Here is a 17,986-nt window from a genome sequence, read left to right as displayed (position 1 = left end):
CATAAACATACGGTCAGAAACTCTTTATTTGAACAGTATATTTAATGTTAAGTGCCTGTAGGCTATACAGAAATCCTGCAAACACAATGCAATTCAAACCAACACTTCCAATTGACCCTGGACGTTTCTTTGCAGCATCTGTTCCTTACATTTCTTTAAATCTGTCTGATTATCTGCTTTGTTCCTGCCTAACATCTATGTGCCTCCAGTCAGAGTCCTATCAGTGTCTGGATCTGTCGGTGTTGAATTGTAACTGACCGTTTGGACCAGCGGTAGCACATCTTGCTGCGACCACAGCAGTTGATCCCAGGGATCCGATGGCCACCGGATCGCTTCAACACCATTCCTTCTCTGAAAGATAACAGAGCTGCTGTTGCTTCTAAAATCGTGATCTGTACATCCATGCACAACGGACTCTTCAAGCAGCATTTGCAATTGCAAACACATGTAATATGTCTGATAGTGAGCTGTTCTTACAAGCCTTTTGGTCCCAGGTCATGAATGAAGGACAGCTGGCTAACATCAATGAACTCCATCTGAAAAACAACAAAGAACATGCTGAAACCAATAAACTCTAACTTCTACTTCTTAACTGCACATTAAGGTTGTATGTTTTCCCAGAATGTGTGGGAACCCCTGTCCATCCTTACCGTAGCGTGGTAGTTCCTGTACATTGGCATTTTTAGCAGCTTATTTAAATAATCTTCAAGTTGTTTCTAATATAGAGAAATAGCAGAAAGTCAGTATTACATAAAAAAATAAATCAAGCCTAAAAGAAAGAGAGGCTGCCGAATGACGTACCCTGCGACTGGAAACTTGCCCCTCTCTATCCAGCTCCTCTCCTCCACCTCTGGGGAGGTTCGGCATCTGTCTCTCCTCGCTCCTCGCTACTGTTTGCCTCTTTACTGTGTGGCTGCAGAGAGAAATGACGGTTGTCAGGTTACTTTAACGGCTGGTAACAAAACATATGTTTCTGACTGTACGCTGAAGACAAAAGATCTCACCTGGATTCAAATCAGCATTATGAATCCGGGTCAGACTGTGGTCTTGTCAGCTGACATCAGCAGTAATGAGAATCAGACTGCTGTGGTCCTACGACCCAACTTCCACCACTTCTCTTTTACTAAACGAGTAAGGTCAGAAGAAATGTGAAGGGTTTTACCTGCGTGACGGCAGCGGCAGCCTCAAGAAGGTCTTGTACGTCCTAAGTTCTCTGTGGAGCTCCATGAAGTGTTTCTCTTTCCTCTTCACCACCCACGTGAACTCCCCGTGTTTCAGCTCTATCTTAAACACTGCCGGCATCGACTGGACACACAGCAGAGGTGCTTGAGTTAGAGGTTAACTTACTGATTTACACTTTAAAAAGCTTTTACTTCTTTGTTCATTGCTTCTGAGTTGAAGGAGATATTTAACAGATGAATTCAAAAATGAAAATAAGTTAATCCATTTAATTCAGTTTCAGCTCTTGAATAAATCAGAAAATAAATCAGGTCCAAGGCTTTGTGGGTACAGTGTTCAGAACAGTTACAGGTAAAACAAAAAAAAAACTTTTTTCATATTTGTGTGATTTTCAAGACAACATGTGACAAAATGTGTGTCTGTGTTGACCTTGTTGACACTCCTCTGCATGGTGACATTGAAGCGGTCCTGAGCTGAAGTGAACCGCTCCACCTCCAAGATCTTAGCGGTGATCGGTAAGGACAGGAACACTTTGGCTTCAGGATCCTTGAAATTGACCGTGTGGTAGATCACTTTGAAAGGCAAACGCTCCGCTAAATAAAAAAACAAAACAAAACACAGAGACATACAAAGACATACGAGATACCATAAAGAGACGAAAACAAAAATTGTGTTTGCAGTGATGTGAGATGATCGACATGCTGACAGAAGTGCACACACTTGGAGCGTTGGTGTCCGTTGTGTCGTATTCTCCATCTTCCAGGTCGAGCTCACGGGTGTCCAGTTTCTCCATGATGCCAGTCATATCGTTGGCAACCAGCTGTAGGGTGCTGGAGGAAGCTTCTGGCTGCAACATGGCTAACACTTAATCTGGAGCCCAGGGCTCACCTGGAGAAACAGGTAAAGATTGACAAAAGGACTTAATTAAAATAAGTGGTTACATTTTCAGGAGCCAGAAAACACAGAGAACATGGCAGAGTGGAGTCTGGATCGAAGAAAGACCATTATATGGCGTAATCCCTCCTTATATTTAAAATCAGTCTAACTAAAGTTAAACTGACACAAAGCTGCTCGTACAGATCAACATTACATCATCTTTGTCGCTCCGTTTCACCCACACACACAGCATTTCTCATCACATTCATGTTTCTGGGTCATTGTGTGTGAAAATCTTTCTGGTCAATCCTTTTCATTCATGAGTACACATACAATCACCGTTTGATCCTACACACCCACACACACCCACATGGGAACATTCGCGTTAAGAAATGCGGTTAGAAAGGCTCCTTCTCCTTTGCTAATCCTGCTGTTTGCATTAGTGTCTCAATGTGAGGTTGCCAGGAAAGGGATGGATGGAGGAGCTGCAACATGCGAAGAAGAAGCAGCTAAAACAAGCCAGAATGGAAAAGTAGGTACAGTATAAAAGATAAAATATAAATAAAAATATATAAAAAGGAAGATGGAAGGAGTAGAGTTTATAAGAAGAAAATTATATTTACCAGCTAGTCTGGCAGAGGGTTTTTAGGCTGTAGATTTGGGTATCACTTCAAATTACATTTAGCCATTAAATACAAATATTGATTCCAGTCGTTACAAAGGCACTAAAGTCACTTGGTTGTGCACTGTCTGATGTCCCATGACTGAGACTGCTAAGAAATTTTACTTGGAGATTTACTGTGAGAAAAGGTGAGTATCAAATTGTCCAAATAATTCTTAACTCATTGCTGTTTGCACCAGTGACGCTGATCTCTCCACGATTATCTTGTCTGTTTGATTAAAGCTGCAGCAAATATTAACATACCAGACAAATACATAGACGAAGACTATCATATTGTATATAGATCTGAAAAGTGCCGTAGTAATATTTGCCAACCTATTTTTATACGTATATAAAGGATATACTTTCTTGTTCAGAGGTGAGATAACAAGACATAATTGCTGTCACAGAATGGGGAACTTTAAATAATGATTACATTTTCATCATGAAACAGTGAAAACCAATACTCACAAATCACAAGCAGCCACTTATCTACGAAGCTACATCTCATGAGTGATGCATTTCCTGACACACAACCTCTCTGAAAGTTTCAAAAGTGAACTTCTGAGGAAACAAGAGTTTATGTTTTGGTCCTATACAAACTTGTGGTGTGACTGTGGTTTGTCTGCTTTCACTTCCTCCTCCGGAAGAAACCACCACCAACCTCAGCGGGCAGGAAGCATGTCCCATATCAAGGAAGTCGGAACCCAAGAGAGACCAAATAAAAGTGTGGTTTAATGACCCTGAATAAACACAATAACTCAATAATTTTAATCTTCTCATCTGAAACACACTTCCCGAACCCTTTCCTTTCAGTTTTTAGGCATAACAGTCACATTATAGTACAGGAGTATAGTACAGCAGTCTTAAAGACCGTTTAAACATTTAAATCCTCCTACTGTGTATGCTAGTAGCACTACTTTAAGATTTAATATACCATACATTTTTAAACAGAGACTGGTATACTAGTTGCAGTAAGATCCGAGTCTCTAAGTTTCTCTTTTTCTGTTACCTATAGCATCTGATTTACTGTTTTGTATAACATTAATTGTTATTAAATCAAAGAAACTGCAAAAGCACAAAAACAAATTAACACAAGAGCAGATAAGAAAGACTTTTTCCTAAAAAACAGTAAAGTATGCAACATTTTACAATAGCCAAAAGAAGTCTTCTTTAATATAACATTGCTTCTAATAAAGACTCTGAGGAAAATACAGGTCGTTATTTCTAAATTTAATATCACAGGAGATAAAATCTTTCCAATGAATGCGTAGTAATAAAATTCAGCACAATCCTCACATCCACAAATTGTTTCTCGTTGCAAACTCACACAAATTCTATGCAAATACCAAAATGCCACAAAGACAGATGCACATAAACACACATTTTGTGCAAGACATAGCCTGAAGCATAGAAAGCATCTATTGACAAGTTTGGACTGAAAGTGTGTGACAGAGAAATGAAACGTGCCCAAAAGTGCACGTGAGGTGTGTGAACAATAGTTGCTGGTGAAACCGGTGATACAGAGAATGGAAATAAAGAAGAGAAAGAAAGACTGGATCGATGTGGATGACACTGAGCAGAAAACTGAGATGATACAGATTAAAATGTTCTCATGTTGCTGGGTTGAGTCTTCGCACAAAATAGCTCGGCTCTTTTCTTTCTTCTGGGAGCACAACACTATCAGCACTAAACATCACACGAAGAATAAAAGTGGTGAAACGTGAACTGCTACTCTGTTGTATTTTTCGCTTCCTATTTTTTGGTTGACTTTTAGGGTGGAATTTAAGGTGGACTGGCATAGAGTATTTTGGAATGAAAGTATCCTGTAAACACGCTTATCTACAGATATATCTGCTATAATTTTGCTGTATTTGTACCATTGTTTCTTACTCCTTACTTCTTCAAAGATGTTTCTCATTAAAATTCTGCATGTAGAGCCACTAGAAGGATTTTAAGGTGTAATCTAAGGACTTACAACGGCTACAATGATCCTGTAAAGACGCTGCTGTATTATGGTCTGAAAACTGTGGTCACTGAAATCCATACTCCCAAAGTTTTTCCAAATGCACTATAAAGACAAAGAAATAGATCCTACAGTTACACACACATCTGAGGCCTACACACAACAGCCTATGAATATTCACTCTTTTAGCTCAGTTTTTTTGTCTTCATCAACTACTGAGAATAAACACTGGGTTCGTTAGCTGCTAAATGCTCCACAGTGCGGCGCAGGTACAGTCGTGTTCGGAGGTTGTTTAGATCTGAAGCAGCTGCGTCCTGCTGCTTTTGGATACACTGAACTGAACTGAACCATTAGAGCAACAAGCAAAATCACAGGAGCCAAAATAGGCTAAATGACTCTGTAGACCTGCAGAAACCTCCTTTTATTCATTTAGGACTATATATTAATACAGGCTGCAGGACAAATACTTTATATTTGAGGAATTTCTGAGGGCATGACCCAAATTAAATCTACGCGACTCAAATCAGGACAGAATATTAAGCTGAGTTTTGTTATTAACCTTGAAACATTTTAAGATGATTCATTCATGTCGTAACTTGGATGTGGTTGTGTGTGTGTGTTTGTGCATTATTCCCAGGCTAATGAGCACTTACATTATTTGAGTCACCCCCTCTTTCTTTGCAGCACTCACTAGTCAGCCAAGTGGCTGACTGTGGAGTCCACACACACACACACACACACACACACACACACACACACACACACACACACACACACACACACACACACACACACACACACACACACACACACACACACACACACAAACTCCCGCTAGTTGATTTCCACACACAAAAATCCCCATTTTTCCGCTTTCTTATAACTTCTAGAAATTAACTCTTCGTCTCCCTAACACCCACAGATGCGTGTAATGTTTTAAGTCTTCCTCTGAATTTTGCAGTAATCAGTGACAATTCAAAAAATTCAAACCAATTACCAAAAATATAAGTAAGTACTTTGTCATTTCAATAGATGGTTTTATTGGAGCAAACAAGTTTAGTCACACACTGACAGACAAGTTAGATCACAGCAGAAAGCAGATAAAAGATACACTGAATTAATTCTAATCCAGAAAATGAGTAATAGGATGAAAATCAAATGAATAGTGTGCGATGAATCAAAGATCATTAAACTGCAGTGTGACTGACACATGCACCCAGAAGACGAGAAGAGTAAATCTGGGCTTCACCTTGTCAACGAATGTTAGTACAAACAGCTGATCAGATAATAAACAAACATAAGCATTGGATCAACAAAGACCTCTACATAACCACTGTACTGGGAAGTATCAAAAAGTTGATTGACAAGTAAATTAATCATTGCAGCTTTACTTTGAACTCTGATTCACTTGCTATTTCCCATATTTAGGGTCTAAAAGACTAATTGAAAAACCTAAGTGTTTGATTTTAATCACAATAAGATTTTCCTGCAACTTCAGCAGCACAAACACACTCATGCACAGGGTTTCCAGTCAAACCGGGGACCATCAACAGTCCAGACAGAAGATCAAAGTCTCGGCTTCTACTGACCTGAGCCTGCGGAGGCTGAGGGAAGTCCATCATCTTCATCATCTTCATCATCATCATTATAAGGACTTCACTTCCTTTAATTGTCGTTCTGGTAAAAAACAATCCCACTGAAAACAAAAAAACAATCTGCTGCTCTCCTCCTCTGCCGTGTTTCTTCTCCTCTTTAAATCTCCTCACACACTCAATAACACACACACACACACACACAGTCACACACATCTGCAGACACACACACACACAGTTGTGACAGGCAGTCAGCGACGTTGAGAGTGGAGTGTTGCAGCGACACAGACGCACAAGAGGAAGACTGAGGGGGGAGGGACATGGAAGGAATGGAGGAGACGCTATTGGCTGAGAGGCTTTCAAGAGCCTAAAGACAGCCAATCAGAGAGGAGTGGGGGGGCTTCCTGTTTGAGGCACCTGTCCAAGTTTCTTCAACACTAGAGTTGTTGGTCCATATGTGACTCAATGAGAGCTGCAACAATTCATCCTCTAATCAATCAACAGAAAACCATGATATATTAAATTAAATTTGTAGAACTTTACAAACTATCCCCTTTTCCAGCTTCTGCACAATTTGCCGCTTTTGTGGGACCGTTCACTTTGGTGTTGGGCTACAGTGGCCCTGAGAGGTCAATTTAGTGCAAACAGACACATTTTTTGAACAAACCTTTTTTGAAGATGAATTTGGAATAATATATATATTTTTTAAAAGCTGCCAAGACAATAAACAAAGAAACACAGAAATATGCTGCAAAAAGCACACGATGGAAATGTTTAGGGGGTCACTATATCTGCATCATTAGAAAGTTCATGGAAACAACAAGAACAGCCGTCACTTTTTAACATCTTCTTTCAACAGGTGTTTGTTTGTTTTTTTTTTCTTGCATTTTGTCTATTTGAAAGCGTTTTCATAAGCTGCAGAGCAAACAAAACAAGCATGTGACTGTTGACTGTAGGTGAGTGTGAGAACAGTTTTCATTTGAAAGGAGGAATTTTAAAGAATGTTGATTTTAAACGATAGTCAACTTTCTTCAGTGAACATTTTCTTTTCAATTGTTCTGAATTCATTTCTATTGATGGAGGGCAAAAAAAATCCTCTTTCTGTTAAATAATGCATGCACATGTTTGAAGCTTATATTGTGATTTAGCCATCTGAGATGATCCAAATATAAGGTTATTATTCATATATAACATATAGCGTCTTTAGACTAACAGCTGCAATGTTAGCAGATTTGCTGGATTTGTCTAACTGAGGTGAGTGAAGCCTGAAATGAAATGTGAAATAAACATTTGCACCCTCACAGTTCACATTAAAGTATTATTCCCCTTTTTGGGGCTTAAAAACAGGTCCTTGGAGTCCCCAAAATGTGCCAGTATACTGTCGTGCTAAAGAATTGTGTAGATTGTAGTGAGCGGCCAGTCTGAAGATGTGTGCGACACAGACCCTCTCCAAAGGAGTGCTCTTCTAACATACTTAGTTTGTGTCTACAGGCACCAAAGAGTAATGTAAAAGTACTAAAATGACCAAAAAGCGAATTTGGTATAATATGGGCTCCTACAAGTGACATAAGGGAGAAAAATCTTATAATGTTCAGTATGAACAGGAGGAATAATTACATTATTTTATTAGTTACATTATAATTACAACGTTCTTTTCCACCTGTAAAGACTATTTACAGCTTTAACATCTACATACATACTGTAGTATTTCATTTCAGTTTATTTTAGTTGCAGGTAGCACACAGGTGCACAGAAAACAGAGCCCTTTTGAAGACAGAGCATATTCAAAGAGTGAGTATGTTGGAAAATGTTGGAGCCAAAAATTGATTTTGCTGATTGGCATTCTCTAGAAGAGAAGCCTCGCAGTGATGTCATGGTTCATTTACAAGCTGCTGCATTTTAATATCTGAGTGCAATTTATCTTTCCACCAAGGAAAAAAGTACCTCAAATAAGCGGATTTTCCAGAAAGTATCCATTTACATTATGCCTTTCCTCTCTCAATTAATCTGCATATTACCTTTCTAGATAAATTAATTGATGGACTAATCTGCCAAAGGTCATAAAATGTTCATTATGTTTTCTAAAACTGCAAAGTGTTTTCTTCAAATTCAACATTTCGGCTTGAAAAATGACCAAAAATCACACAAACATTAAAGTACAGTAGTTCATCTATTAAATCCAAAAAAACACCTAATTAAAGTTACAGTTCATATGGTCACCAGTTAAGGTCACAGACAAATTAATTTCTGTTTAATCATAGAAACATTACTGACTCCTCTAAGGGTGGCTGAGTGTAAAAGGAAAAGCCCAAACAGTTATACTGTAAAAACACTGGAATCAGTGTCATCATTGTTCATGACACCCAGCTGTGAGACATTGTTTTGGGAAACAAGTGGAACCAGTGTGACTTCTGCATTATAGTGTAATATAGTGTGTGTGAAACTGGCCGCCTGAGCAGCTTGCAGCTCCCAGCCCTGACATGAGTCATTGTTGACATTCCAGACAAGGAGCACGGCATTCAGACTCCCACCCACACGTAAGGGCTGCAGCAAACACACAAACATACACAGGGGCAGACATGCACAAACATATGCATATTTATCCATATTTGCAAAATTTGTTTCTGTTTGTTACTAAACAAAGTATCATGCAGTTTCCAGTGACAAGGTCAATACAAAATAAAAATAACCTAATTCAAATATATATTTTCATATAGTTTGTTCATCCTGAATGCACACAGTTTTAATTTAGTCTAAATATCAGCAGCACATTTTTACTTTGAGCAAGATCAGGGTCTCTGAACAAACACTGATTCTTTCATTAATAAAAGGAGTCAACAATCCCAATATCATCGAACAATGAGCACACAAGAACCACTAATTTACTCAAGCCAACTGTGTACACAGTTGTGCACAAAAACCCTAAAGTAGGGCAGCTCGTGTTAAACCGTTTATTCACACATTGCTCAGATGATTCTTGCAGTCGCTCTTGCTCAGTGTTCAATCTCACAGAAAGGTCAACAACCAGCACAGTTGAGCTGTGTAACCCAATCAATAAGGGGACTCGTTCATTTTCCACATTATTCTCATATTCAAGCTTATTCAAGCTTTTAATTCCTTTTTACTTATTAAGTAATTTAATTATTTAATTAATTTGTTTTCTCTGTGACTCTCAGGAAACAACCTCAAAACCATAGAAGAGTTATTAAGCATTTTATTATAGGTGCCAAATTCAATTTACACATAAAAAAACTAAAGAAAGGTGTGAGTCTGCTTAATATTCAGCTGCGTTTTGCACCGATTCACCCCAAGATATTTCTAAGCCGAAGTAGGGCAATTCCTCTACAGCACAATAACATTCATAATAATGAGGGGTCAAATCCTTTAAGTGGTCTTAAAAAGGAAACAAACTGCTTTTCTTTTGCTCATTTGCCAGTACATTGTATGTTAGAAGTGTCAGCATTGCTGTTAGGTGATTTATTTCCTGAACAAACAGGTTTTCATCTTAATGAACGACTGTCATTGTGCTGTAGCAGGAGCGTGGCAGAAGTCCAACGTCAGAATGACTCAGAGAAAAGCACACACGTGGCTAACACTGTGACTCAAACAGGCTTGACTAACAGTAGGAAATTCAAAGTAACGCCTCTGATGGGGGTTGATGGTATGTGAAAGACATTTCTTTAAATAACATGACCATGATGATAACACAGCATGACACTGCCACCTGGTGATCAGCTCCGCTTAAAGCATTTATAATTTACTGAATATAGACTGTGACCAAGATCAGTCCTGTCAGTGGTGAAGGAAATACTAAACTCACTACAGTACAGGCTGTGGATTTACAATTTATCTTAATGCTTTGTTTAATTATAATTGAAAATAATATTTATTTTCTAGCTTCAATCTCCAGAGCTGAAATCAAGAGCAGAGTTTATTGACCCTTAAAAACAATGCAATTTCTTGTTTAACTAAAACAGATTTTAATGATAAGTAGCTGAACAATGAGCACAGTCCTATTCCTGAAACACTACTGTTGCATAATTACAATGTGTGGAAAACAATTACACGACAGCATTCAGTACAGCAGTACAGTACTGCTGCGGTACAGCGGTACATCCTCTATTGTTAAAAGCAGAGATGAATATTTTGTTGGACCCCCTTTAGCTTTGATCACTACATGCATCAACTGTGGCCTCATTTCAATAAGCTTCTGCAATGTCTCAACATTTATTCACATCCAGAGTTCTCAGTCTTCTCCAGCACATCTCAAAGATTCTCAATGGGGTTAAGGTGGTTCGATTCCTGGTTCCTCCTGGCTACTTGCTAAGGTGTCTGGCACTGGTACTGTCTGGCAGCTGTCCAGCCACAATTTCCCCAAGGGGATCAATAAAGTATTCATTATACAAATATAAATTATATAAATATAAATATATTTATTTAACTCTGTAGTGGCCAATTCATGTGTGAAAATTATGTATCATGCTCCCTGAACCACTCTTTCACAATTTGAGCCTGATGGATCCTGGCATTGTCATCTTGGAATATGTCCGTGATATCAGGGAACAAAAAATCCATTGATGGAACAACCTGGTCATTCAGTATATTCAGGTTGTCAGCCATAACGTTGCTGAACCCAGACCTGACCAGCTGCAGCAACCCCAGATCATAGCACTGCCCCCACAGGCTTGTACAGTAGGCACTGGGCATGATGGGTGCATCACTTCACCCGCCTCTCTTCTTACCCTGATGCTTCCATTGCTCTGAAACAGGGTAAATCTGGACTCATCAGACCACATGATCTTCCACTGGACAGTTCTTAACCCAGTTTTAGTAGTTTCATCAATCTCATTAGATGTTTCCTTTGCTTGATTCATGTCAATAATTTGACCCTTCTGAAACGAGAAGCTACTCACTGCATTAGTTAGGGATAAATAAGCTGTTGACAGCTGAAAAATAATAATCTGTGCAGTAATTGGAGGCTCTTACCTATTAGTTTGGTTAAATCCAGATGGTGACCGTTTTGTTTTTTGGATGGGCAATGAATATATACACAGTGGGGTCCAAAGGTCTGAGACCACGTTAAAAGTTTGTGACATTTTCAGTGCGTGGCTCTAACACATAATAGAAAATAGATCTGTTTTTCTTCCACTCACATCTACACAAAGCTTTTACAATACTGAATCAGTTTTATGCAAAGCATGACCACACATCAAGATTTGGTCACCAAGAAAAAGAGAAGTAGCTTTATTGCACATTCAGAATTAGCTTAATAAAGGAGACTCAAATTAGAGGATCTTAGAGGACATGTAGCTGTCTCTAAAGCACTTCTCAGTGAGTAAAGCATGTCAGGGTGGACTTCCAGACACTCTGATCCCGTGTCTACAAAATGTTTTAGACTGCTCTGCAAATGGAAACTGCATCTCAGGTTTCCCTTTATAATTTCCTTCAGCATGCTGTACATTCTGCTGCAGTATCTAATAAAAGTTGTAGTCAAAAGAAGCCCTTTTTATCTGCAGCAGAAAATAAATACTCAAGTTCAGCTGCAGTTTTGTGGGTTTCAGTGTAACTCACCAGCAAACTGTGACAGAGACAGCCACAAATAATGACAACAAACACTGTGTTCTTTGAGGCCTGGAGGGGCTTTAACCAGACCATAATGTGTCCGGGGGGTGGGACATAAGACAGGTTAATCATCCAATACATGTGACAGCAAGTCTTCAGCACACTTCCTCTTTACAGTGGGTATGTTATGTCTGATGTGAAGTCAGATAAACCAGATGCTTCGCTTCTATACAGCCTTTTCAGTGACAGTGAAGTGAAGTGTCTCTCTCAGTGCAGTCTCCGTTTAGTTTCTCTGTTCACTTCCCACCACACAATCTTAACCTTAAACAAGCAACAAACACGACCTTCACCAGTCAAACCAGTGGCACAACAGGCTGCGTGTGACTTCAATTTGCTGAAATATTTTAGGCACTCACATCCTAAAATGCCATTACATAATGAGAAGCAGGAGGAAGCTCACGCATTGCTGGAAGAGCACAAACATACCAACTCAACTCACATTATGCATTTTGTTCCATTAACAAACAGGAAAACGTGGAGAAAAATTCCATATGTAAACATCTGAGAGTCACTTTTCAGCCAAAGAAATGTTACCATGCACTGATGGAAATCAATGAGCAAAACAGTTTGATAGCACATTTGGATTTTTGCATCAAATTCAATATTCTACCAGAAACTGTATTTAATTTGCTTTATAACCAAAAAACAGTAATACTTGTATAATAAGAATAGTGGACCATCTGCAAAATATGAATGGTAGTCTCTGTCTGTGTTAATGCTGCTTTAAATTTTTTTTTTTTTTTTGTCCATTTAAAAAAAATCGTTATCTCTACAAAACAAAAACAAATCTCCCTCTCTGTGTGTGTTTATCATCCATAACTTTTGATTAGAGGTGAAAATTTAGGAGGTGTTTGAAGGGGACACAAGCCAAATCACCGGCTTAGCTCATAAAATAAGAATGACTGCATCAGTTGTAGGCCTCTGCAAATCAGTCAAGTTGATGTTTCCGTGCATGTCCGTCCAAACTCTTATAGTTCAAGCAAGGGAATCACAAGAATGTGAATGACAGATGGACAACCTAAAAACATAATACATCCAGCTACAGCTGTTGCCAGCAGAGAGCCGCAAAGCCAGAGGTCAGAAAAGTATCAGACTACATGTGCAGTCTGACTGAAACAATGATGACTATGATTTACAGGTGTAAACAGTTGCAGGAACAAGAACAGAACAGGTAATAAGCAGATGGGAAGTCCACAACATGAACAGCATTAAGGACACATGGAGAAAGAGGCTGTAATTTGGCCTGGGCAGCAAAGGGCTGGTATCCACAGTATAGTATAGTATAGTATAGTATAGTATAAACAGGTAAGCTAATGTGAGATTTTTTAACAAAATATGAAAAAAATTCTTTTTGCACGTTTGGTCATTTGAGTTCAGTAAGTTTACCAGTTTCCAGGAGATTCTGGATTAAACCAAGTGCAGTGGGTGGTTTGTCTTGTCCGCTTTAACACCTGCAGCAACAATGAACCCGTCTCTTTTTTCAAAGCACAGCTGCAGATTAATGACGTTTGCACATGGTGGAGTGCGTATTTCAATCATTTGTCTCCACATTCTTTCTGATTACCGACTGTAAAGACTGTAAACAAACTCTGTCACAATATTATTTGATTCCACAACCGCATACTGTAAACAGTGGTGTCATGGGAATTTGTTCCATCCAGAATAAAAAAAAAAAACACAAATGTGGCCCATGCAACCGGAGCTGCTTCCAACGCGATGGAGACGAAAGCCCTTCATCAAGAGTTAATTTAATGCGACACGCTCCTGCAGTCAAGATCAAACCTGTGATCTTTTGTTTACACGGTAATGTCTTTAACCCCGAGCACTGCTGTCACATCCTGTTTGTGCACACGCTGAGAATAAGAATGTGCTCTATCTCGATGACCACAGGACTATCTAAGGTTTATTTGGGGCAGTTGAAGGAAGCTGGAAAGATATTTCTATCATGTAGGGCGTTTCAGTGAGTGAACAGCATCACATATTTTATTTTTATTATTTGTTTCTTCTTCAGCTTCGCCACTGTGTTGAAACCGATCACTTTCTACCAGTCAAATGCTGGTTCTTCTCATTTACTTTACAGCTTTGTTGTGATTCATGAGAAGTAATGCAATTTTGGGATAATGTGATTACTGATTTGCTGCATCTATACAGACTTACAGTAACCTGGTTACCAATTTATACTAGCTCACTGTCAAATCCAGCTTTCTGCATCATAGACTCATGCAGCCTGATGTCACTTCCTCTTGTTGCGGTTTGTTGGCGGTTCCCTCGCTCCTGGCTCTAAAAAAAAACTAAAGGAGACTCTTAAGAAGCTGTGGCTGCTAAACTCTCTCGTTGGACTGTGGTGCCAAATAAACTTTAACAACTTACAGTGCATGTAAACGCGTCCCCCGATCACCAGCACGGAGCACTTTCTTAATAAGACCACGTAAAAACGCCAACTGTCAGACTCCCACCACACCCACTGTCTATCTGTTTGCGTATGATGAATATTTATGTAATAGCACTTATAGCAAATACAGTCCACAGGATGGGAGTGCTTAATTGACTTTGTGGGTGTGTTTGCTTTTATAACACACACACACACACATACACACACACACACACACACACACACACACACAGTATCCTACCTGTGTATGACAATAAAAGACCTAAGCCCATTAGTCAGTCTCCACTGGACTGAACAAGTGAGTCAGACTACCGTCTTTAACTCTGACAGCAAACTGTATCTCAGTGTTTTAACAACAGTAATGACATTCATATGTCTTTGTGCCAGAGATGGCCAGGACCACAGGAAATATGGTTTCAGGTGTCTGTCCGTCCCTATGGCTATGGCTCATGACACTTGACTCGTGCCAATGCATAAACTTATTAGAATATGAGCCTGAAAACACGTGTGCGTAAACCACATCCCTCGCTAACGGAGTTATGAAACCACAATGAGGTAATAGTATGTGTTTCCTGAAGGCTCCAAGAAATAAACAAGTTTATTTTGAAATGCGTTCATTTCATTAGTTTATTTCTTTATTGTGGTAATGAAATTGGTAAAGAGTTTCAAAGAATTTCAGCAGTAGTGGTACCGACTAATTTCTGGTTTCACAACAGCACTAGTTTGTGCTAAATTTAAATTAAATTTAAAGTTCTCTTAGGGTATTTCTGTGACATCGTCTTCACAAGAATGGGAAAATTTTAAAACAACCTTTGACAACTAATATCTAACAGTTTATCCAATTTGAAAAATTTCCCTTTAGGTACTTCCTCCTGTCTCTCATGTAACAGTGGTATTGAAACAACCTCTTCCTACCCCAAAGTGGCCTTGATGTTACCCCACACGTGTTGCAGCAGGAGGACAGTGGGGTTGCAAAACTACCTAAAGGTGTTTGCTGCAGGCTTTCAGTGAAGCACCGCAGAGCTTGAATGGTTATGAAATTCAGGGGGTCATAGCCTCTTTCAAGTTTGGATCAACAGTTTCACCTGAAAAGTTCATCAAAGAGATGCAAAACTACCACAATAAACAGAATATGACCACATTAAGACTACGGCATGCTAGATATAGCAACTGTCTCATTCAAATAAACTCAATAAAAGATTTCAAATGAAAACAAAGAAACACACAATGATCACAACAACATAAAAAGTCTCCAACAGAAGGGAGCAAGAGCACAAGGAGACTTAAATGACATCAGTTAGACTAAGTACTACGATAAAAAGACACTAAAGAGACTAACAGAAGCAAATACAGGCGGCAACAATTCAGAAATACCCCAATACCCCAATACCCACTCGAAAGTACCACGAAATGATTCAGAAAGAGAACAGAGACTCACAATGAGCACACGGACAACACTAAACAAGCACGACTGAAACTAAAACAACGACAGAGGCATTTACAGTAAAATAGTTTAGTTGAATGTAACATTTGCACAGTATGTGCTCAGTTACCAGCTTATATGGTAGGAAGAGCAAGATAAAACTAAGAATCCCATTCAGTTGAATACAATGCCTCTAACAAACAAGAACTGAACATTAGCACCTTAATAAGAGGAGGATTTAGTGCAGAACGAGATAAACTGCTTTAGGTTTTCAGTTGGTGTGACCCAACATCATGAAGTGTCTTAGATTTCAATTTACTGCTCCCTAGAGTTGATCAGCTGGGTGTGTTTCAATCAGAAGCAGTAAATGAAGAGGTGGGAGGAAAAGCAAACAGATAAGCATTCATGGGCTGATAAAGTCAGAGCGGTTGTTTTTACAGACAGGTGGAAAAATGAACCCGCTAAATGCTATTAAACACTGGGTGGAGGTGATGTAAGTTCTCACAGGAGGTGTTGAGTGTGAGTGTGTGAGTGTGTGTGTGTGTGTGTGTGTGTGAGTGTGTGAGTGTGTGTGGGATGGCATGAAGCAGTGAAATGGACCTGCTGATCTGGAGGAAGTGGTTTGTGTTTGCTTTAACTGATCTAAACGGGGGTGAAAAAAGGAAGAAGCGCGCAGTGACAGGCCAGCTGAGCGTCACACCAGCTCACAGCCGACATGCTGCTGCTGACACACTCCTCTGTCTGGGTCTGACCCGCTCTGATCCTCCTGAGACGACGTCCACGAACCCGTGGGTCTGATTCAATTCACATCCCCGACACCGACACTCACACTCGGCTGATATCTGACCTCCACAGTCCAGCGGACAACAGCAGGATGCTCAGCCGGGACACTGCTGAGGACGGATGCCCTCACATGCCAAAAACAAAAACAAAAAACAAACACCCAAAACCACCCACCACGTCGCCGCCGCTGTTTTACATCACCGCATCATCAATCACGCACAAACTTTACGCGCACTGTCACTAATTTACGCACCTGCGCAGCCACGAGCAAACTTTACCAAAGGACGACAACGTGGTTAATCTAAAATATATCACTAAACGCCTGAAAACCCCAGAGTCTGAATCTTTTTCTTACCTCCTGATGAGACGTGAAGCGAACAGCAGCTGGTGGTTTGAGTGTGTGGAGGCACGGAGAACCAGCGGCGGCCAAAACCACCAGCTGCTGGGAGTCCAGCAGCAGTCACACACTTCCTGAGGCTTTACTTTCAAAATAAAATCCCAATGAGCCGGATGGAAACGCCTGTGAACTGCGCCTGGATTCAGAAGCCTAATGTAATCCACTTTATATTATAAACGTGAGTTCATAATAAGTCTTTTAACTATGCAAATGCATTAAACTTGTTATTTAGTTAATATGTTTACTATGTACCTCATGTTAATGGATGGATGGGAAACAATGTAACAACATCAGGACAAAAAAAAATATCACAATTATATATTAGTAGCTCAAATCAATGGGTTGTATTAAAAAATATAGTGAAGATAATGTTGGCTATTTAGCTAGTGGTACCATTTTGTATGAGTACTTGTGAGGTCATGGAATTAGTGACAAGAAATAGAGATAAACTTTTATTGTCATTGCAACATCGTACAAGATTAAGGGAAGGCGATTAGTTAGAGATATACAGTATTATAATGTTTTCTCTGTGGTCATTTTGCATCAAAGCCCATTGCTGAAATAAATAAAGATTTGCATCATTTGTCAAGTTAAACATCCCAAACAAGACAATATAGAGGCCAAATGATGAGTCAGTTAATTGAAAAGATAACCGAATTAGCTGGTGATCATATATAATCATAGTATATGATTGAAACCCACTTCATGTACAAGCAAACACAAATTTTAAGCAAGAAACTGCAAAAAAACAAGGCATTAGAAAATGCTTGAATGAGCATGATTCCTAAATGAAAAGCTTTTATTTTGAATGACAAGTCTCCTGACATTAGGATTATCTAGGTTTCTTTCTCTAACTTGACACAGCTGATAACAAACACTGGCTTCCTTTTCACACCACGCCTGAAACCTCTCTAAATTCTTTACAGAAGAGAAACTTAGTGAAGCTGAAGTGTTTTAGATCATAGGAAATGTAAAACACTGGGATGCTGCTGACAAACTCTGAATCCATACAGGAATATTAAAGGAATATTAGGTTTTGTTAAATGTGGAGTGGAACTGAATAAACGTCTTTCACAATAAATGTTACACAGAGGT

At 39.3% G+C, this 17,986-nt stretch overlaps 1 protein-coding gene across 2 annotated transcripts in view; it reads right to left on the bottom strand.

Annotated features, from left to right (window-relative positions):
• The window catches only part of pld1b (phospholipase D1b), a 33,253-nt gene extending 16,305 nt beyond the window's left edge, over positions 1-16,948 (bottom strand). Inside the window, exons 1-8 of one of the 2 annotated variants that reach the window (XM_026362481.1) lie at positions 16,850-16,948; positions 1,900-2,067; positions 1,609-1,772; positions 1,163-1,305; positions 802-913; positions 651-716; positions 478-536; positions 259-351 (exon numbers count right to left, since the gene is read on the bottom strand). In XM_026362481.1, coding sequence (XP_026218266.1) covers positions 259-351; positions 478-536; positions 651-716; positions 802-913; positions 1,163-1,305; positions 1,609-1,772; positions 1,900-2,035 — 773 coding nt within the window. In that variant the 5' untranslated portion in view covers positions 2,036-2,067; positions 16,850-16,948. Of the gene's footprint in view, positions 1-258; positions 352-477; positions 537-650; positions 717-801; positions 914-1,162; positions 1,306-1,608; positions 1,773-1,899; positions 2,068-6,271; positions 6,450-16,849 lie in introns of those variants that run through there. The other variant, XM_026362479.1, reaches the window with a different exon arrangement.
• Between the last annotated feature and the right edge of the window lie 1,038 nt (positions 16,949-17,986).

This window comes from Anabas testudineus, chromosome 2 (assembly GCF_900324465.2).
Source record: "Anabas testudineus chromosome 2, fAnaTes1.2, whole genome shotgun sequence".
Taxonomy (NCBI): Eukaryota; Metazoa; Chordata; class Actinopteri; order Anabantiformes; family Anabantidae; genus Anabas; species Anabas testudineus.
The sequence above is the reverse complement of the archived record's forward strand: the minus strand, read 5'-3'. Positions and strand labels throughout refer to the sequence as shown.